At 32.7% G+C, this 23,329-nt stretch overlaps 2 protein-coding genes across 2 annotated transcripts; one reads left to right on the top strand and one right to left on the bottom strand.

Annotated features, from left to right (window-relative positions):
• The first annotated feature begins 7,096 nt into the window (after positions 1-7,096).
• LOC119603371 lies at positions 7,097-7,627 on the top strand. Its single transcript, XM_037955384.1, has one exon. The coding sequence runs from the start codon at positions 7,097-7,099 to the stop codon at positions 7,625-7,627; it is 531 nt and encodes a 176-aa protein (XP_037811312.1).
• Positions 7,628-10,660: 3,033 nt separating this feature from the next.
• Positions 10,661-13,312, bottom strand: LOC119603370. The gene has a single exon (XM_037955383.1). The coding sequence runs from the start codon at positions 13,310-13,312 to the stop codon at positions 10,661-10,663; it is 2,652 nt and encodes an 883-aa protein (XP_037811311.1).
• Between the last annotated feature and the right edge of the window lie 10,017 nt (positions 13,313-23,329).

Genomic DNA, 23,329 nt, shown 5'->3' with positions numbered 1-23,329 from the left:
TAGCTATCTGCGACCCTATTAAAATTTTGATATAAATCATAGTTTTAGAAATTAAACAAATATGTAATATATAACAAAATCTTTATTTATGAACAAAACTCAATGAAATTTTCAACGCTTGTTAAATTTGTCATTTTAAATATGAAAATGAAAAAAAAAAATTGAAAAGGTCAAAGGGCATCCCGCAATTCCCAAAAATAGGAATGAAAATCCCAAAAATGGAATTTTTTACTTTTTTGCCCATAGGGTCCACATTTCTTTCACGGCTGGGAAAATACTTTTGGAGTAAATAAAAAACATATTGAGGTTTCCAAAACTGCTTTCTCAGTTTTCTGATCCCAGCTTTGGGATTTTAGAACATGTCGCCCAAAGTTGAAGTTTTGATAAAAAATAGGTCATATTCGGAAGGACGCAGTGGCAACATTTTCAAAAACTAGGACAAGTTTTTTACGCAAAAGCGTTCTGCGTAAAGATACCTTTTAGAAAACTATAAAATTGTTATATGTTCTTAAAGAAAATTTTATTTTATTAATAAAAGAGTTAAGACACATTTTTGGCAAAAAAACGGCAAAAATCTAAAATTTTTTGAATTTTTAAATTAAAAAACGTATATTATTGGAAATTTTATTGTTTAACTAACAAGAAAAAATTGAGTCCATTTGGTCCAAAATTACGCCCGGTATTCAAAAAAAGGCGGACCAAGGTATGGTAAATTTTGTATCACTAAATTTTTAAATGCCTATAACTCGGATATTTAAGAGATAAGTAGTATGTTTTTTGAAGATCTCGTCGAGCGCTTTCAGAAAATAAAAAAATCTTTGTATTTGGGTGAAAAACAAAAAAATGACACGAGTTTAAAAATTTTACATGTCGTAGGTACCCTACTTTGAGCCGCCACAGCGCCGTCCCTGGGGCATCTGCAGGGTTCATCTTCAAAACTTAAACTCGAATACTCGGATCAGCCGTTTAGAAATGCCAGATTTATTTCCAAAAAATTTCGATTCTGCCCCACTGTGCTGTGCACAGAAAAGTTTCCAGGAGTCTCGTTTGGCTTTATGAACAATTTTCTTATATTCACCAAGTTTACTACGATACTCATCCCAGTATACTGCGGTCTTTTTACGCCGTGCCCGGTTAAATAGTCTGCGAAGAGTCTTACCAAGGTTCCGGATCTTCCCGGTTACTCAGGGTTTCTCCTGGGCAGATCTCCGCTCTCGTAGAGGGCAGCTGTCCTCGAACGATTTAACCAAGGCACTTGTGAGCTTTTCTACTTTGGCGTCTATGTCCTCTTTATTTCGACATTGAAAAGTGTTCTGACATAAACGGTTCTTTAGTAAGGAACCGAACATTGTCCAATTTGTTTTAGACTTATTCCGAAATTTTATCGGCTTTGGTGGCGGCCGTAGTATGTTGAATCTTATGTACCGATGGTCAGAAAAGGAGTGCTCGTCCGAAACTCTCCAATCCTGAATTTATTTTATAAGCTCTTCTGAACATATAGTTATATCTAATACTTCTTCTCTGATTCTATTGACGAAGGTAGCTTTATTACCTAAGTTCGATGTGATCAAGTCTTTAGTATTAAGAAAATCCATAAGGGCTTGTCCCCTGCGATAGGTGTTTGTACTACCCCAAGCTACATGGTGGGAGTTGGCATCACAACCTATTAAAATTTTCTTATTTTGCCTTTGCGCCTCTTCGACCAGTTTCATCAGCTCCGACGTTGGTGGTAGTGTCGGAGAATCGAAAGGCAGGTAAACAGATGCAAGGTATATGTTGCTACGTCCTTGCTTCAGTACAGTTGCATCCGATGTGGATAATCCTGTTGAGAGGAGAAAACATAAATTCTTGTGATATAAGATACATGTTCTCCGTCGAGACCCTGTATCAGCGTAGAAAAGTTGGAAATTTACGTGATTTAATCCAGAATCGTCCACCTTGTTGCGAATCGTCCAAGGTTCCTGGATTAAAGCTATATGTATCTTACCTATGTTAATTTTATCCATCAGAGCGTTGGTAGACGTGTCGCTCCGATGGAGGTTTATTTGGATAACCTCAATCATTGTCATCCATTTAAACTGTCTTCCAGCGAGTTAGTGATAACATCCCCGCTCGTTGGATTTGACTCCTCCGGGTAACCTGAAGTGGCTATTGATGCAGTGAGTACCATTGATGGCACTGTGGGGTCCTTATCAGGCATAGGAAGAGCAGACTTTTTAATCGACACTTTCCCAATTTTGGACAGCACTGCTGTTCTGTCTTCTGGCGAGTGAGTGATTTCCTCCTCGCTTTTAGGATTTGACTCCTCAACATTGCTAGTACTTGCTAATGATGCTTTGGGTACTGTCTTAGGTGTTTTAGTGTCCTTGTCGGGGCCGGTTTTGACATCCCTTTCAATCGGCACCTTCCCAATTTTGGAAAGGGCAGCTGCACCTTCTTTTGGCGAGTCAGTGGTATCTTCCTCGATCTTAGGATTTGACTCCTTTCCTGTAAAAGACGTCCCATTTTTCCACGGCCAGCTCAGCATTTTGACGATCAAGAATTTCCAGTATACGTTCATTAGCCAGTTTACTGCCCCATCCTTTTATGTAGACAGTGGACTTTAAGGAAGCTCGCTCTTCTTTGCCAGTCCCAGCTTAGCGCCGTCCCAGGGAGGAGGGATACTTTCCACCAAGTTCTTTAGGGTGCTCACACATTGGTGAGATGCCAACCTCATCAACATCACTCCCATTCTGAACTCGCAGCTCACGCTCTCTATTGGTTGTTGGCCCTTTGAAGCGATTGCGTGTTCCACTATCTTATTGTTCACCAAATCTTCTACCTTACTCTGTTGGTCTATTGGAATTTTGCCTGTCGGATTACCGGCATCGTAAACTGCATAACAGAGATCGTCCCGGTGTCTTCTTTTGGCAAATTTGACGTAAGATGGTGGCTCTTTTCCTTTTCCACTGTCTGCCTATCTTTCCTCGCTTTTCGGGGATTCTTTTGAGATACCCTTACCTTCGAGGTTGATTTCGCCGACGTGGTCGTCTTCGGGATATCTATCTTGGCGTTGTCATCCTTACTCTCAGGATTCTGACTTGAGGTTCCTTTGAGTGAAGTATGTCTTGGCTTCGACCGTTTATTAGAAGACGGGGAGCTCTTTTTCTTCTTAGGTTTATTCTCAGTTGTCAACTCTTCGGGAGACCTGATCCTCTTTGTCTCAGATCTTGTGAGAGAGTCCGATTTTTCCTTTGGAGTGTTGTTGGATTGACTAACTATGATTTCCTGAAGCATCTCTTTCAGCTTCCTCCTCTGTGCTCCAGATAGTCTTTTCTTAGTAATATGTAGTTTAGCTATGCTATCACTCACCTGTTTCACCATTTACCCTACTTCATCCTTTTTGGTATTTGCTATACTGGTGTTGTTATTATCTTCTGTGGATTCAGAGTCGGAACCCTCACCTATATTTAAAGGCTGAGGTAGCTTAGAGCTCTCTCCGAGTACATCCTTCTCTTTCACCCCTATGTTTTTGCTAATGGCATGCTGTACACTTTGTCTTAAATGTCCACAATTTTGTTCAACAATAAATGGCTTAAGTATAATTCAAGGCAAGGTACAATTCAACTTAAATGCTTTATTATGAAAACTAAATCGCATTTTATTTTTGTAAAAGGTGTAGGGTATTATATGGTCGGACTCGCCCGACTATAATTTCTTACTTGTTTAATTTCATTTGACCTTGTTTTAAAATGTATACAAATATTGTAATTGAACAGAATTTGAACAGGGGTTTCATGAAACAAGTCGAATAAACTTGCACATTTACACAAATGGGAAACTTAAGCGTATAAATGACACTTCGTTTGTTCAAAACTTTATTTAATCCGATCTGGTACAGATAAACCATACAACTGATATAAACATGGCGATACCATAATATTTTTCATAGTAAAGGTATATTGCTTATGTCTTAAACCTTATATGGGTTACATGTTTACCATTTAATGGATATTTGAAAGTTTCAATGGTTCTAAATAATATACTATAATATGTTAACATAGTTATCATTATTTATTTGTTGTAAAAGGATTTATTTTTCAGAGAATCATTTTCAAATTTATAATTGTCATAAACATATAAATGTTTACAGTAACTAAAATATTCATGAAATTCAATAAAAATTACAATTGTTTGTTTATGACAACAAAATATTGTTACAAAAACATAGAATAGTTTCATAACCATGCCGAACCATTACCAAATTTACACAGACACGAATAGAAAACACAATTCAGTCTCATATGAAAAATCATAGAAGAAGGTTGTGTTGTCGCTCGTTTCTTGGTTTTTGCAATGAAAATGAACGAAAATATATTAAATCGTACATACGCAGCGAGCTCTCTTGTTTTTCTTATTTCACACGTACTTAACTTCCAAACTAAGAGAATGAGAGCTTGGAAGTTTTTTGATTGAGTTACACATCGAGAAATCTCTGATGTTAATGATCGAAAAAATTGAAACAAAAACTGAATTGAACATTACCCTCGAAAATGCATTTATTTTCAATTTTAGATACAAGGTAAACCTTAATATATACTCCTTGTAAATTAAAAAAGAAATAATGGAAGATTTTAATAAATTAAACATATAATGGATCGTTAGGTGTATAAAAATATCCTCCAACAATTTTAATTCATTAATTGAAAATATTCACAGGATAATGTTGTAAATAGGATTGTATGTCACGAATTAACAGTAGCAGGTATTACATTTGTTTAGGCGTTTATGTCGTTGATTTATCTTTGTTAAAGTTCCCATTATTTTTTACAATCACTAAGAAAAAATTCTTCAAATAATTTTTATACCCTCCACCACCATGAGTGGTGATAGAGGGTATATATAACTTTGTCATTCCGTGTGTAACACCAAGAAATATTCATCTGAGACCTAACAAAGTATATATATTCTTGGTCCTTATGAAATTCTGAGTCGATTTAGCCATGTCCGTCCGTCTGTCCGTCCGTCTGTCTGTGTAATTTTCACAAAAACTATGCAATATAATTCCATGAAAATCATCATACATTTTGTTTATGTCAAGCTCTTTGTTGATGTCAAAGATGATGAATTCTGGGCAAATTGGAAAGGATTATTCTCTGAGCCTATGACCAAATCTTTTGTATATTTTAGTTCTCAGTTTTAGGTGTACAATGATATTCCAAATGAATGTAAAAAGAAATGAAAACAACAACAGCTCATAAGTGATTTGGGATATTTATTGCTTATTGTATTTTTAAGACGGATTGTCTTACCAGTACGAAAGTTCAAGTTGAAAAAAAGACCAACGCTTTTATTGAATTTGCGGAAATAAGTATCTATGACATTTTTTAACATTTAACGAAAATTGGAACTTATTTTGTCTGAAAGAGATAGCACTTTTAGTACTAATAAAGTATGCAGTATATGTATATCTTTTAATATTACAAGAATAGGGTTTTTAAGATGTAAATTTGGGAATTAATGCCAAAATATATTTAATATATTTTGACATTAACATTACCGCCCGCCTTGCATCATTAATGCAAAGAAAACGAATATTATTAAATACTAGTCTTAGATACTTATTTGCAAATGGAATAAACAACTGGAAACGACAATATGCAACTGTAATATTATGTTATTTTTCTGTGTATATATATATATTTTTTTTTTTTTAATTCAAATTGTTTTTTTTTTCACAAACTTCAATTTACATACATAGGTATCAGATAATACAGTATTTAAGGAAATACATAGTTAGCTTAATCTAGTGAGTTTATGTAAAAATAAGGTTACATATGTATCTATTTTGCTTTATTTCAATAGTGCAGAATAATAAAAGAGGATATTATTTTTTTTTTTTTATTAGAAGTAATTAGGACATGTGCCATAAATAGCCCAGCCAAATATGGTGCTTTGTGCGGTTGGCAATCCGACTTTAGTGAATACCCCCTCGCACATAACCTTTGGGTATATATCTACCCCTAAAACCATGTCGATACCTGCGGATTCAAAAAACTTCGGATCTGCCAAAAATAAGTCCCTAAAGTTCTTTTTAAAAGTTTCCTCGAGAGATTGAGAAGGAGTTTTGATAGTAATGCGGTTATCGACACGAAATATTGCTTCAATTTTGGAATTAGAATCGATTCTCGGTTTAATTTTCAAAGGGCATAAAGTCTCCTCTTGCATAGTTAATATTGTTAAGTTTATATAGTAAGTTTATATAGTATAGTCTGGTCACCTTACCGTGTTTTGACGTATTTTTTCGTGTGTTTCGCAAAATTTCCGGAAAAATATTAAAATTTAATTGTTTAATCTTGTGTATTATTTATATACGTGTCTCAATTGTTATATTTATTCATTCGTCTTTTATGTAAAGTTCGAGTTTTTCTCCGAGTTATTGTTCATTTGTTTATTTTAAATAATTAATTTATATTGATATCTGTTGTTTACATCGTCTACATTCATACATACATACATATTGTGCTTTTCTATTCATATGTTTTTGTATTGATCATATGTTTTTGATATATTGTTTATCCTGGCAATTCTGGAACTGCATTATCGACTAATTTGGTTTGTGTATTTGATAAGCTGTAAGAGAGCATTACCATTTTCATCTATAATTTACTGTGTTGTCCAACCTTTAACAATTATGGAATGTTCTAACGAAAATTGTCAAATTTCTAGCAATGACCGTATGGTATCCTGTTGGCTATGTGATGGGTGCTACCACTTAAAGTGTAGTGGCCTAAAAGCTCGAGATGCCGATGCTCTTGCAGATCCCCAAAAATCCCTGCACTGGACTTGTCCAAACTGCAAAAACGTAAATGTTGAATTTTATAACCTTTTTAAAAATTCTAAAGATGAATTTGACAAGATTTATAAGGAATTTATTTCATTGCAAGCTAAATTCGTTAAATTTGGTGAATTATTTACTAAATACCCAAATTTGGAAAAATTTTCATCATCCGTGAATATTCTATCTCCTAAACGGAAGAAGACGAACTCTGGAGCTGTAGTACCGCATATTACCTACCCACATTCTTCTGGATTAACATCCTCGTCCGATATCAATATGGATCTTCCCCTAGGAAATATAAACCTGAATTTGAATCCTTCTTTCCCTGTTGAGGAAAATGTTCTTCGATCAGAAAATCATCCCCGTTCCCCTATGGAATTCACAACTATGAACGCGTTGGGTGTTGACACAGGAACAGCATGTATACCTGCTATTTCTGAAAATCTACCAGTTATTCAACCAACTCGAGCTTCTGACAGCATTCATCCTCTTAGAGTTGTTCTACCTAAGAAGACTATTTTCATTTCACGTTTTGCTTTCGATACTTCAACAGACGATATTGAATATTATATCAAAACTAAATTAAATCGTGAAGTCGATATTATAATCCATAAATTCAAATATTCGCAGCCGAGAACTATTGCATCATTTAAGGTAATGGTGCCTTCTGAAATATTTGACCACTTAATTAATCCTAATTTCTGGCCTGAGAATGCACTGATTCGCGAATATATCTACAGAGACAACCAAAGACCGTCTAACACAGCTCAATTGCCTTCCCGCTCCACTATTCTTTCAAAAAACTGATAAACAACCGTGATAGTCAATTAAATTTAATATATCAAAATGTCAATGGTATTAAATCCAAAATCTGTAACTTATATATTGATAGCTTTGATTTAAATCATCAGAACTTACAACGAAGATTAATAATGGCTTCATAAACGGACTCTACACTGATGTCATATACACTGATTTTAGCAAAGCCTTCGACAGAGTTAACCACCATCTTCTTTTACATAAATTGTACCTAATGGGTTTTACCAACTGCTGTTTGGAATGGATAAAATCTTATCTGATATGTCGTGAACAGCGTGTGCGTTTTAATAATTCCTCGTCTAAAATTATTTCTGTCAATTCTGGAGTTCCGCAAGGTAGTCATCTCGGACCAATTCTATTCTTGTTGTATATTAATGACCTTCCTACTACATTAAATTCTTCCAATATTCTTATGTACGCAGACGATGTAAAATTATTTTCAAGCTGTGCGGATTCTATTGTTCAAAATTCTTTACAACAGGATTTAAACTTATTTTTCGTTTGGTGCCAAATTAATTTATTGGACATTAATTTAAAGAAATGTAAGCATATGCGTTTTTCCAGAAAAATTAGACCAATAGGCTGTTATTTCCTTGGTGATTATATGTTGGATGTTGTTGACGTTTTTTTGGATCTTGGTGTACTGTTTGACACGAAATTATCTTTTGTTGAACATATAAATATGTGCACAAATAAAGCCCGTGGTGTACTTGGTTTTATTAAACGATGGTCAAGAGAATTTTCCGATTCATCTATATCGAAACATTTATATATAACGCTTGTGAGACCTATAATCGAGTATGCATCAATTGTCTGGGATCCATTTTATAATGTTCATAGTGAACGTATTGAGTCTGTTCAAAAACAATTTATGTTATTCGTTTTACGGAATTCTTATCCTAATCCTGCTATCCATCTTCCTCCATACAGTACTAGGTTATTGCAACTTAATCTACCAACTTTAAAAAGCCGCCGTACAATGCTGAATGTTTTATTTCTTATCAATCTGATAAATGGCAATATCACTTCGGAATTTCTTTTAAACAACTTATTTTTTAATGTTCCTCAACGTCCAACTCGTTACTATCAGCCGTTATCAATTCAATATTTTCAACAAAATTTTGCTAATGCTGATTCGTTTCGTCGTATGTGTCTAAATTTTAATGAGCTGTACAACATTATTGATACATCCTCGAGTACTAAAATTATTAAGCGAAATTTACTCTCATATTTAAATAGATTGTATTAATTCTACTTATTTTATGTTTTGTAATAATTAAATTGTTTGTCTGTAAGGAGTAATTCCATAGACTAAATAAATAAATAATAATAATAATAACTTCTCTACCAGCTTTTTTGATATGCGGCTCACAGAAGATGCCGCATCAAGAAGACAACGAGCATAGGAAGTAGTTGAGGCGATTTTAACTAGCACCGTTGGAAGAAGTATGACGTTATTTTGACGAATTAAGGAGGATAGGGTAGCCTTCTTCGTTTCGGAAGCTACTTTTGTTTGAGGTCTAGTGGTTGCCCTTGTAATAGAGGTTAGAGGACTGGGAGACCGTGATTGGGTTGGATAAAACTCCTTAAGTAAACGAGGATGGATATGTAGTAGCGTATGGTGATATTTTTGACAATGTTTGCAGCCATACTTAGAGATACAAGTGCCCTGCGAGTGATTATGGGCTAGGCAGTTTTGACAATATTTATGATTACGAACTGCACGTATGCGTTCTGTAATATTCATAGCTAAAAATTGACGACAAGTTCGTAGTGGATGAGGAAGAGAGTAGATACGACACAAGAATGAATTTTGTTGTTTTGAAGGTCGACTGCGAGATTCAAATTTTGGCTTCTTGTGGGATTTGGTTTTAGTCATCGTAATCTGGAAAAATGTAAAAAAAAAATGCTTAAGTTGTAGAACATAAACTCGTGAAATTTCTTAGGCTTCAAATGGCAAATATATCAGTTTTGTAATTGGCCTTGTAATTATTCCTCTTTGAGTAATTACATCAGCAACTCTAACTCGATGATCGGATCCTTCATATACCTTTTTAATTCTACCAAGTCGCCAAGAGTTGGGAGGGAGGTTTTCTTCTTTTATGACAACCATTGAGTTTTCAGTCAGATTATCTTCAGGTTTTTTCCATTTTGTTCGTTTATGTAGCTCCTTGAGATACTCATTTTTCCATCGAGTACAAAGGTTTTGGTGAACGAGTTTCATACGTTGCCATCGGTTTACAATAGAAATGGGAGTTTCGGATATAGGAGGATCTACAGGAGTAAGGAATGGACCACCTATAAGAAAATGGCCGGGAGTAAGTGCAGCGAGATCAGATGGATTTTGAGAAATTGGAGAGAGAGGCCTAGAATTAAGGCAGGCTTCAATTCGACTTAGTAAAGTGGAAAATTCTTCGTACGTGTATTTAAAATTTGCAGCAACTTTGCGGAAATGTAACTTGAAGCTTTTAACCCCCGCTTCCCAAAGTCCTCCCATGTGTGGGGCCCCGGGAGGTATAAAGTGCCAGGTAATATTTTGGTGTGAATAGCGGGCCGTTATAGCCTGCCGGGAAGTTTGAAGGACTTCTTTAGCTAGTATCTTTGAGGCGCAAACAAATGTCGTGCCATTATCTGAATGGAGATGAAGTGGGCAGCCTCGTCGCCAGCGACTGAAGACTAGAAAAGCATCTGTAGATAAGCTTGTAGTAGCTTCCAAGTGTATAGCCTTGGTTGAGAAACATACAAAGATGCATACATAACCTTTAGTAAGGCGGCAAGTTCGACAAGCATATGCCTTTATATCAAAAGGCCCTGCGAAATCCAGACATGTATGTGTAAATGGACGTGATATTTTGGTCCTTTCTGGAGGCAAAGCAGCCATTATTTGCATTTGAAATTTTTTCTTGTGGATAATACAGGGTTTACATTTATTTATGGTTGCTTTTATAATGTTCTTAACCTTTGGAATCCAATATTCGGTTCTGATAAGCCTCAGAACCAACTGATTTCCACCATGAAGGCTTATGAGATGGACAAATCTAACCAATCTGTTCTGTTCAATTCTGAATCAAGGAACGGATTTAGATTCATTATAGAACTTGAGGATGGTATTTCTTGTTTGTGGGATAAAGATTTGTACTCAATGGGATAGCTCACCTTTTGACGCAACGATATAAGATTATTACGGACAAATTTAATTTCGGAACTAGAAATAACAGTAGAATCCTTATGGAAGTTAAGACGATACCTTGAATGAGTATTGAAATAAAAACGATATACATATGCAATCACACGCATAGCTTTAGGGAAGGAAGAAAAACGTTCAAGTAAATCTTCGTAATTGTTAAAATATGAAAAGTGAGTTTTGACTGATTTCCTTTCCATTTCGATCTCAGGAAAGTCCTTAGTACTATTACTTTTCCAATTCTCGTGAGAACTTCGTAACCAGTGTGGGCCATACCACCAAAGCTCATTGTTAATTAGATCTTGTGGATACAGTCCACGACTTGCTAAGTCTGCCGGATTAGATTCTGAAGCGACATGATTCCACATTGAAATACTAGTGATCTGTGTGATTTTGGAAACTCTATTGGCTACGAAAGTTAGCCATGAACAGGCTGGTTTTGCTAACCACGAAAGGACAATCATGGAGTCTGTCCAACAAAATATTGAATAATTGTTTATATCGAACTTTAGGAGAATACTATCGACCATTTCTGCCAGTAAAACAGCTCCACAAAGTTCTAACCTGGGAATTGATAGGGTTTTGACCTGGGCTACTTTTGTCTTAGAGGAAATCAAGTGACTAGAAATCGAATTGCCATTAACGATGCGTATGTACAAGGCAGCGGCGTACGCCTTTTCAGAAGCGTCGCAAAACCCATGGAATTCGACAATGGCACTTGGACTATAGTTTACCCAACGGGGAATATTGATATTATTTATGTTTGTGTAGTTCGCTTGAAATAAGTTCCATTGAGATAGGGAATCGGGAGTTAGAACTTCATCCCACTCTGTTCCTTCAATCCAAATTCGTTGCATTAGGATTTTTGCCAATATAACACATGGTGAAAGCCATCCCGCTGTATCGAAGAGTCGAGCAATCTGTGATAAAACCTCCCTCTTAGTCCATTTTTGAGTCTCTGGGAATGGTTTTGCCGTAAAATAAAATGAATCTGAAAGGGCATTCCAACGGATGCCCAAAGTTTTAGCTGTACTTTTATCGTCAAATTCTAAAAAATCCTCACAGAGAAGATGTTCTGAAGGGATTTCTTGAAGAATTTCTCTACAATTTGACGTCCATTTTCTTAAGGAAAACCCGGCCGATTGAAGGGATAGAATTAGCTCATTTCTGGACACAATAGATTCTGATATCGTATGTTCACCTGCCAAAACATCGTCTACATACATAAAATGTCGTAGAATATTACTGCCTTTAGGATAAAGCATTTCAATGTCGTCAGCCAGTTGATGAATCGTCCGGATGGCAAGATAAGGAGCACAGTTTATTCCGAATGTTACGGTTTTAAGTTCGTAATCTTGAACAGTATCAAAAGGATTTTCACGAAATAAAATCCTTTGATATTGCGAATGACTGGAATCAACTAGAATTTGCCTATACATTTTTTGGATATCCGCGTTGAAAACGAATTTAAAGAATCTCCATTTCAAAATGAGAATTGTTAAATCACTCTGCAAAATTGGACCAGGGTGGAGTATATCGTTTAGACTTAGACCATTGGAGGATGGAGATGAAGCATTAAAAACTACACGCACCTTTGTAGTTGTACTGTCTGGTTTCAAGACAGCATGGTGCGGTAGATAATAGTGTAGTGGAAACCTAAAATTACATGGAGGATCTACCTGTTTCATGTGACCAAGTTGAAGGTATTCCTGAAGTACATTATCATATTGTACTTTGAACTCCGGATTTCGAATTAATCGCGACTCATTGCGAAAAAACTGAGCCATTGCGCTCGTTCTAGACTGGCCTAAGGTTAGATTTTCGGGATATCCATCCTTAAAGGGAAGGCGTACAACATATCTACCTTCCTTGTTTCTCGTTGTTGTTCTTTTGAATAGGTTTTCGCAAAATTCATCGACTGAAGACCTCAAGTTCTTCATAGGAAGATTCTCCACCTCCCAGAAACGAGAAATTTCTTTATCCAAAGAGATTTCGCAGAACAAAGAAGTCAAATTAGATAACGTAGGAGAAGAATCTTCAGAAATTGGTCCTGTGAGAATCCATCCAAAGATGGTTTCTTGTGCCATTAGAGAGTCACAAATCTGATGTTTTACTCCAGACAACATAATCGATGGAAAAAGATCACCACCGATTAAAATGTCAATGCACGAACTATTATAAAACTGAGGATCAGCAAGTTGCAAATCGGACAAATTAGTAAAATTTGATGGACGGAAATTTCTAGAGGGAAGTTTTTCCGACAAATGTGGGACAACTAAAGCTGTGACAGGAAGTTCAACACGCGCACTATATTCAGAACCTAGTTTAAACATAGATTCCTTTTGGACACTGGCAGATATGGAATTATTTAATCCGGAAACTTGTGCATTTGTGCGCTTATAAGGAAGTTGTAATAAGTTAAATAATCTTTCCGAAATAAATGAACCCTCAGAACCAGAGTCAATCACTGCCCGTGCCTTATATCTCATATTTGGAATGAGGACATCCACAATTGCCGTACCAAGTAGAACACCTTTAAAATTTGTCGCGAAGCATGACTGAATGACATCTGTTCCCAAACTAGAACTAGGAGTGGACTGTTCTTTTATGGAAGTGGAATTTGTTGAAAAGGGCGCAGAATGAGGATTCAATGCCATACTTGCACTTGTACTAGACGTTTGGGAAGGTAAAGTATCTTCTTGAGTCTTATGCAACAATGTGTTATGTCGTTTATTGCAGCGATAACAGTTAGTATTACTTCCGCAGTATTTCACAGAATGTGTTTTTGAAAAACAGTTTATACAAAGGCAAATTTTCTTGACTTGTTCAAATCTTTGAGAATAATCGAAACTGAGAAATTTAGGGCATTTACGAATTGGATGTGAGATATTTGGACACAAATGGCATTTAGGAACAGAAACATTTTGTTTGATTTCTATTTTATTTTGACCGGAAACATTGTTTTGAAACGTATTTATCTTTCTAGAGCATTTATTATTAGGTGTTGGCCTGGTACCTGTTGGCTTTAATGTAACGGTGTACTGGATGTCAGAGACAGACTCAAGCGTACGAAAACGATTAGTTAAAAAAGTATCGAAGGTAGACCATTGTGGAATCCAAGTTTTATCGGCTAAGCTCTCTTCCCATAGAGTAAGTGTTAACTTAGGCAATCGATTGGAACATATAAAAACAAATATTGGGTCCCAACTCTGAACATCGACCTTATACAACTGGAGAATGGAAATGCATGAGTTAATATCTCGTTAGAGTTGTTTAATCTCATTTCCCGACTCCAATTTAATAGCCTCTAAACTAAATAGTTTTCTGAGTTGCCCATTAACTAAAATTCTGCGATTCTCGAAACGGTTCCAAAGGTTTGACCATTCTAGATTGAAACCTTCATTAGTGAGCGGACACTTTTGCACGATTTCGCTTCTCCCTTCATCTTCTGCGATAAGTGGAACAACTTTTCGACCGGACTGAGTCGTGAGTTTTTTATATACATTGCTGAAAATAAATCTCGGAATGTGGGTCAAGACATATAGTCACCACAGAAAATTTCAATTTTACATGGAGGTAAATGAAAGTTATTAGTAGATGAAGTTGTCTCGATAGGAGCCGATAGACTTTGAGATTCAGAAAAAGGAACAGAAGGGATTTTAGGTGCGTTAGCTTCGCGAAGGCTTTCAGTTAGCTGGGATAATCTCACTAAGCAATTACAGTAAGTACTATATGTACTCTTAAACTTAACTTTAAAAGTTTCTAAACTCATTGACTCTCCGTCAGCCTGTTCCTCTTCGTTATCTCTGTCACTAAGAAATTTTTCATATGCCGCTTTAACTCTACTCCAGGTAGTCTTAAGTTCATATTTATGAACGTCTAATGCTTGGATAGAGTTGATGGGGTATCGACTGTCATTGAGATCGAAATCAAATTCTACAATGCTGTCTGCAAGACGTATAAAGTGGTCAATCGACATATTGACTAAGATCTGCCAGAAGAAATTCGTTATACACTAAGGACAGAGAATATGACTGTAGTCCAAAATCAATTCAAATTATTTATGAAGACCAACTTTCAAAGCTTTAATTTCAACAATAAGATTTAATGTTTATCAAAAGCTATATTTTGTTTTAGAAGAATAAATACCTTTACTTCTCTGTACATAAAGGTTGCTGTTCATAAAGCTTTAAGTTAAATGGATTTTAAAGATTGTTTACAAATATCTTTAAAAAAAATCCCATAGATTCTGGTATACGGTTCTCAAATCGTTCCAATAAAATAAATAATCTTAACCCGCTACGAGTTAAAATTAGTTTCGAAAAAAAATTAACGAAATAAGATGTGGATAAACTTAAGCCGATATGTGTTGTCAAATTTAAATAGTAAAATAATATCAATAGAAGTTATTGGCCAGAGGTAAACAACAAAATAAAAAATGCATTTGTTTATTCATTGATAATTCCAAAATGGGTTAACATAATTGTTTCCAATAAGAAATTCATCAACACAAATAAGATGAAACAGAAGTCTGTATATTAGGTGTCTTCGCATACCACACCAAGAACAAATATTTTCCAATTGATAGAAACTAATGAAAATTGTTATAAATTAATTAATTTTCTTTTTTCAAATGTATGTAAGATTTAAATATCAATTATTTAAGTACAAATTATAGGGAACAGAAATTTTATATGTATGCCTAATGCACATGTATATTATATACATATGTACGTATATTTTCAATGCATTTTTTACAATAAATTACTAAGAGTGATGATTGCATTCCAATCACCTAATGAAGAGAGTGATAAAGAGATAAATTGCAAGAGAGTTCTGTGCTTGTCTCATAAGTCCAATATGCAATTGAATAAAAACCAATGATGGAATAGAAATATAATCTCTTTTAAGTTTATAATCAAAAGAGAGTTACCAAACACTTCTTACTTCTTGTACTGACCGGGAAAACCAACGATAATAAATTTAGTTATCACAAAACGTTTGTAAAAGGAACATATTTATTTCTCCTTGTATGATTATGAATAAATGAAAAGAACTTCAATAAAAAATGTTTTTTTTTTGTTTTTGGGAAATTTTGAACTACTTTGAAAGTTTTGGATCAAATGTTAAACTAGCCAAGAAGTATTGTTAATTAATAATTAAAAAAATCTAGCATATAAAATTGTTGTTCAACCAGTTTTAAAAGTAATGAAAGTATTATATGTGTTTTGAGAGGACAATTTTAAAATTAAACATTTTCGAAGAGAGAGGTCGAGAAGAAAATCTGCTGGAATAGAAAGGGAATGGAATTGCAAACATACATATGTGCAATGTACATTCATACGTAGAAACATTAAAAGAATAGAACAATGTGCTTCTGATTTAATGAAATTGAAATATACCAGGAACCTTTAGAAATGAATCGAATCGGACACTAGTCAAGTAAATGCGATAATATGTATGGATGTACAAAATTTTAGTCAGATAAATAATTTATCATAATTATAAAAATTATTTATTACGACAGAATTTCAGTTTTCTTCACTACTAAATATGTTTTGTAAATACCTTGTTAATCACACAATGATGAAAACTTCTTTCCCTCTTTAGCTGACTTGGTATTAATTTTCAATGTTTGAAGAATATTCCCAATATGGATGACAATTAACTCAATTTAAACTCAATATTCCATATGTATATTAAGTGTTTAATTTTTATATGTTTTTTAATTATTCAGTTTAATTTTTCCTCAATTTTTGTACGAAATACAATATTACACTATTTGCATAGACCATTGCTCTTTTGCACTATTAAATTAATTAAACAGAAGTTTATTGCAAAATAGACACGAACCTGTTTTTCTCTATGTTCCTTCTATGTTTGTATGTTTGTAGATTATCCCGTAACGGAGTAGAATTCTCAGAGAGTCAATCAGTTACTTCCAATGTTCTCCGGTTCGATGGATCAATGTTTATGCCATGCTCTTTGTTGATGTCAAAGATGATGAATTCTGGGCAAATTGGAAAGGATTATTCTCTGAGCCTATGACCAAATCTTTTGTATATTTTAGTTCTCAGTTTTAGGTGTACAATGATATTCCAAATTAATGTAAAAAGAAAAGAAGACAACAACAGCTCATAAGTGATTTGGGATAATTATTGCTTATTGTATTTTTAAGACGGATTGTCTTACCAGTACGAAAGTTCAAGTTGAAAAAAAGACCAACGCTTTTATTGAATTTGCGGAAATAAGTATCTATGACATTTTTTAACATTTAACGAAAATTGGAACTTATTTTGTCTGAAAGAGATAGCACTTTTAGTACTAATAAAGTATGCAGTATATGTATATGTTTTAATATTACAAGAATAGGGTTTTTAAGATGTAAATTTGGGAATTAATGCCAAAATATATTTAATATATTTTGACATTAACATATTTCTTTTTACACGAGAATTTTATTCCTGTTGAAAATTTACGTAATTGGTCCACAATTTTTTATACCTCCCATACAAAAGTACGTATTCCCGGAAAATTTGTTTATTGTTAATAACTTCCGTCAGAATGTTGATATCTTCATAGAACTCAATGCGTTTAATTTAATGATAAATATTCTAAAAATATTTTGGTTACATCTGGTGTACCTAGGCTTTCCAGATTTGAAATCGGCAAAAAACGTACATCGTAGTTAAAAAAGCAGTAAAATTGAGTAAAAAACAGTACAATTGTTTATTTTAAAAATTTCAATTAAATTGTTCTAAAAACGCGAAAATTAAAATTAATTCAATTGCAAATCATTTTTTTAATATTCGTGCTATTAATTTACATATGTATATTTTTTCTTTAAAAGTGTAAAATTCACCAAAATTTTGTTTGGTTTGTTTACATTTTCAAATATCAACCATATGTTGTGAATATGTTTTATATCTTTTACTAGAGAAAAAATATCCAGTAAAAAAAAAAAAATTCTCTATCAACGAACTGTCACTTTTATCTTTCCCTTACTCTCTGGTTGCAAAGTTCGTAAAATACGCTAGCAGAATTCAGTAACAAATCGTACAAATTGTTACAAATTACAATTATTTTCTAAATGGAAGCGTTCTTATTCTTATATAAAAAAAGTTATATAAAAACTGTTCTATGCGTTTTCTTAAAAGACAAATTTCTTACCAATTTTTACAACTGCTAAAAAAACGTTTGTCTAAAAACCCATACAATTTTCATTCTGCTTTTCAAATTTTTCATTTAACTCTTTTATTAGTTATTAAAACATATTAATTATTACACCGTGCAACAGTAATTTTCACGCATGAAAAAATCTATGTGTACAGGAAACTGTGGACCATTAGTATTAACTCTGTGTACTCAGTTTTTCATAATCAGCTCTTATGCTCTTGTAAAAGGACTTTAAAGTATAAAGGACATACATACGACTTCAAAAGGTGGAATTCCAAATTTATATAAAAAAGCTGGTATTAATATTAATATCAAATGAAGCTGAGAACCTCTGCTTCAAAATAATATGATTTATTTCAATTCCTCGGGATTAAAAAAGAAATGGAAGCTTAAAGAAAAGTTGTCACAAAAAAGTAGTTAAAAATTTTTGTTTCGAAAGTGAGACGTTTTTAAATTTAATATCTTTTTCGACTTTTTCTCTAAGTGAGTCAAATAAATAATATAGATAGAATGTAAAGATTTCCAGATTTCATTTAATACCAATTTTAGCTTCATACAATACATATAAATATTTTAAATATTCGTTTATAAATATTTTAAATATTCCTTTAAACTTTAAAGTCCTTTTATAAGGACATAAGAGCTGATTATAAAAATCGGAGTACGCAGAATTGCTATAAATGGAATTTAGTTTCACACGCATATCAACTTTTCCATGTGTGAAAGCTTTTTTTCAAAATTGTCACAGGGTGTTATAAGTCTATTACCTTCTTCAAACTTCCGCAGGATAGTTTTTTAAAAATCTTTCCACAGCGGGGCTGGATAATGCCATCGAATTGGTACGTGACGGAGCATCACAAATCATTTTATCATTTAAACATATCCTTCAGATTTGCAGTCTTTGTTTATGTCGAAAATTCATTAAAAACTTTCAGTACAGTGATTTCCAAATCAAATTTTAATCACTTTAAAGCATTTTTAATAAACGCATTATTTTATACATGACAAATGCATCCTAACCTCTTTGCCTTTTTAAGCTTAATACATCCACTTTCAAAAAGATGAGAATTATCTATTAAGTCCTTAAAGAGCGATTCTATAGAATATTTGTCTATGGACATTTTTATACTGTAAAATTATGGTAAAATACAAAAAAAAAAGTACAAAAGGAAGTACAAATACCAAAAAGAAGTACATTTGCGTACTTCTTTAGGGGTTATGCAGTTAAAAGTACAATTACTATAAAAAAGTACGCGTACTGCTGAAAACAGTACGTCTGGCAAGCCTAGGTGTCCCTCAGGGTAGCCATCTTGGGCCAATTTTTTCCCTGTTCATAAATGATCTTCCGAATGTTTTAAATTTTTGCAACATTTTAATGTATGCTGATGATGTTAAAATTTTTTTGAGTTTCTCCCGATATATATTCTTCAATCCGATCTAAAAAATTTATTTTCGTATTCAAAACAATTATTGCTTTCTGTTTACGTGGTCTGCCTTGGATTCCCGATGTGAACCTACCATCCTACACTGACAGACTTAAATTAATAAAACCACCTACACTGCACAGTATAATTAATATAATTAATGGCGAAGTCTGTTCAGAATTTCTTGTAAATAATGTTTAAAGATTTAATCCATAAATAAATTAAATTAAATTTTTGTTAAATATGACCAACAAATAAATGATATTTCGATATGCTGCACTGGGAATTCCTAAATTTTGTCCCTTAAAATTTGGGTTAAGAATGTTCGATTTAAATAAAACTTGAAATATACGTATATTTTATATTATCTGGTCTATAATACTCTGAAAATACTTTAAAATGTACAACAGTAAAGAATTACTACTTATTCTCTAAAATATTAAAAAAAAAAAAAACGATTTTCTCGAAATTCGCAGAGTTGAAATCGCAGATACAGCTAAACTGTAAGAATTATTCCCTTATCTATTGTTCATAAATCCCCATGAGTTCTTCTAAAAATTTTTAAATTTTTTGAGCAAAATTAAAAAAAAAACTGAAATTGGAGATTTGAAACGGCCGTTGAAAAAAATCAAACTTTGTTTTCGAGTAATTATAAATTTATTTTAAGTAACAAAATGTTGTTTTAGAATATATCCCAAAAAAGTACATTTTCCTCACATTCCGGATTCATGTGCCTGGAGAATTTGCAATAACTTTAAAAGTTTTCAACCAATATTTGTGTTTTATATCTTTCCGAAATGCTTATTATGTGTACATTGCGATTCCTTAAAAATAAAGTGCAAAGTTTATTATTAAATGCCAAAATTTGAACAAAAAGCCACACAATATCAAAAATAAAAAAATTAAAGATAGATGTTTTCTTTTATATGATTTTGAATTTTGTTTTAGAATTTTAATTATCTTTAAAACGTAAAAAGTATTGTTAAGCTCCTTTAAAGCTATAGGGCTGCCACAGTTTTTTAAATTTAACCCTTTCAGGGTCAAAAATAATTTATGTCTAGAAAAAAACTTGAAAACTTGTATTTAAGATAATTTGAGCGTGCTGAATCCGGGAAAAATAATATTTTTTGAATTTGAGTTTTCCCTAGTGAGTTATAGAAGGTCAAAGTTAAATGTCGAATATATTCGACATTCGAAAACTAGTCTCCAAAAAGTACCACCAATATTTTTTTATGATTTTTTTTGTAAAATGTCTTCTTAAACTTCTTTCAATACAATACAATTTAAATCTGCATAGTCCGATCTCCTAAAATAAATTTTTTTTGGCCATTAAATAAAGCTGTTTTTTAAATGTTGTTAAAAAGCACTTTTTAAAAAGTAGTCATAAGTGACAATTTCTTAAAATCTGATTTTTAAATACTTTTAAAATACGGAAGATCTTTCGAAATCTCAATTATAAATATAATAAAGTCTTCATTTTCATCTAAAAGAAAAAAATTAAAACTAAAGTTAAATATTATACCCAAAAAATGCTTAAGAACAGAGTCTATTGTAATGTCGAATATATTCGACAAAACCACGGAAAGGGTTAAGTAATGAATGTGAATTCTCAATCTCGTGCACCTTCCTTTACGTGTTTACAAAATTTTGAACATATCGGGGACTATGGGAAAAAAATTTTAAATTTAAAATGGAATTCCGCATTTATGTATTACTTATCATAAATTAGTTGTTAAATTTACTCTTTTTTTATTATTTCAATAAAAAAGCTATAAAATTCCATTTTATTTAGATTTATTTTTATTGATTTTATGTCCATGAGGATAGTTAACTTCTAGATGAGGAGAAAACTCAACTCCTAGAAGAAGGGGAAACTCAGAAAAGGCGCCAAGGGTTTTTCCACTTTTTGAAACATTAATAAGGTAATCTTTAACTACCTGTGTTTGAAGTTAATAGTATGTATGTAAGTATGAACTATATGAATTAACATTTAATCAAGCAAAATTAAACTTGTATAATCGATATCCCTATTAGTATGTGCGCATATCATCATTAACTTTAAACGGAAAAATCAATTTCAATATTTATGTTCAATAAAGCATGTTTACTCACGTGTTTACAAGTAAGTACATACATATGTATGTACATACTTACATATGTATGTGCACGCATATGAATTTATAAATAAAATATTTGATAACGTTGTTATTAAAATACATCCATATGTATGTACATACATACATACATATATTTACAATGTAAATTATACATATGTACATGTTTCTACAAATTGTATGACATTATTTATGAATACAAGTTCATACATTATATGAATGTACCGATTAAAGCCCATTGGTAGCGCATCAACAAATGGGTAATTGAAAACTATGTAAATAAACATTTAAAGTGGTACCTAACTAATGGAAAATTGAATCAGACTTTGAAACCAATCCCATTTTCTAGATTAGCCAATCAGAATTTGTTGTTAATGGGGTTGATAGCATTTATGTACATGTCATGTGTATGCATACACACAATCATAAAAGTGTGTATTTTTCTCTCTCTCTCGTAATTCCAAATCATTTATTTTTACACTCCCTCAGATATTTTTTCTCTGTCACACAATATTAGCGCGATATAGCTTCCTCTTTCTAACAGAATTCACTCGATAACAATCGATTAATAGTCTGGGAAACCATTGTAAGTATAGATACATATGTAGGATCCTCGTTAACTTCTCTTTATTATTAACTGCTGACTGACTGTTTTGACTGACTACCTTATTACCAAAAGCTGTTTTTTTCAATGTTGGCGGTATAATATTTGTTATTGATGTATGTATGCACTTAAGACAATCATAAATAAACTAACTCCATAATATTTTTGTTAAATTTGTATGAACGAATATTGATTGATAAAACGTTATAACACAAAAAGCAAAGATAAAAGTGACGAGTATTTACATACAACAGAGGAAAATCAAAATTGTTTGGAATTGGATGATTTTTTTAATATTCTGACAAGAACCGCATTTAGTGGTTGAATAAGATAAAAATTACGCATAAAAATACATAAAAGTTAATTGATGCGAGCATAAGTTATAGCGGTTTAAAATAAAAACAAGGAAGATTGTTATATGTATTCGGCTATGCCGAATCTTATTGCCCTATAATTAATATTTAGATGGTGGGTATAAAAATAGAAATCCATATGTATGTATGTATGTATGTATGTATGTATGTATGTATGTATGTATGTATGTATGTATGTATGTATGTATGTATGTATGTATGTATGTATGTATGTATGTATTTATGTATGTATGTATGTATGTATGTATGTATGTATGTATGTATGTATGTATGTATGTATGTATGTATGTATGTATGTATGTATGTATGTATGTATGTATGTATGTATGTATGTATGTATGTATGTATGTATGTATGTATGTATGTATGTATGTATGTATGTTGTATGTATGTATGTATTTATGTATGTATGTACAACAGAGAAGCCTACAATAATTCGACCTCGTTTTATTTTGTTCATTGGTGTTGAAAACTTACTGATGTTAAATTTTAGTCCAATTGGATTGATGAAAAATTGGGTAAATAATAACACTGTGTGACACTCAAAAAACACTCATTACGCGATATTATGCTTTATATAGACCTAGATGAGTAGATCGTTTTACCATTTTTAGAATCTTCAATATACCCTAAAAATCGGAAGATATTGGAAAAAAAAACGTTTTAGTTGACTAGACAGACCAAAAAAATTATATCTCAAAATTTTATTTAACCGATTTAATATTTTTCAACTGTTTTGAAAAAAGTTTCCTTTGTCCTTTTCAAAAAGTATACACACTTTTATATTTTTTACAGAAGTGTGTAAAATATTTAG

Source organism: Lucilia sericata, unplaced genomic scaffold (genome assembly GCF_015586225.1).
Source record: "Lucilia sericata isolate MDLA Ls3-8-SP2 unplaced genomic scaffold, ASM1558622v1 Contig000297F_arrow, whole genome shotgun sequence".
In the NCBI taxonomy this organism is placed as follows: Eukaryota; Metazoa; Arthropoda; class Insecta; order Diptera; family Calliphoridae; genus Lucilia; species Lucilia sericata.
The sequence above is the reverse complement of the archived record's forward strand: the minus strand, read 5'-3'. Positions and strand labels throughout refer to the sequence as shown.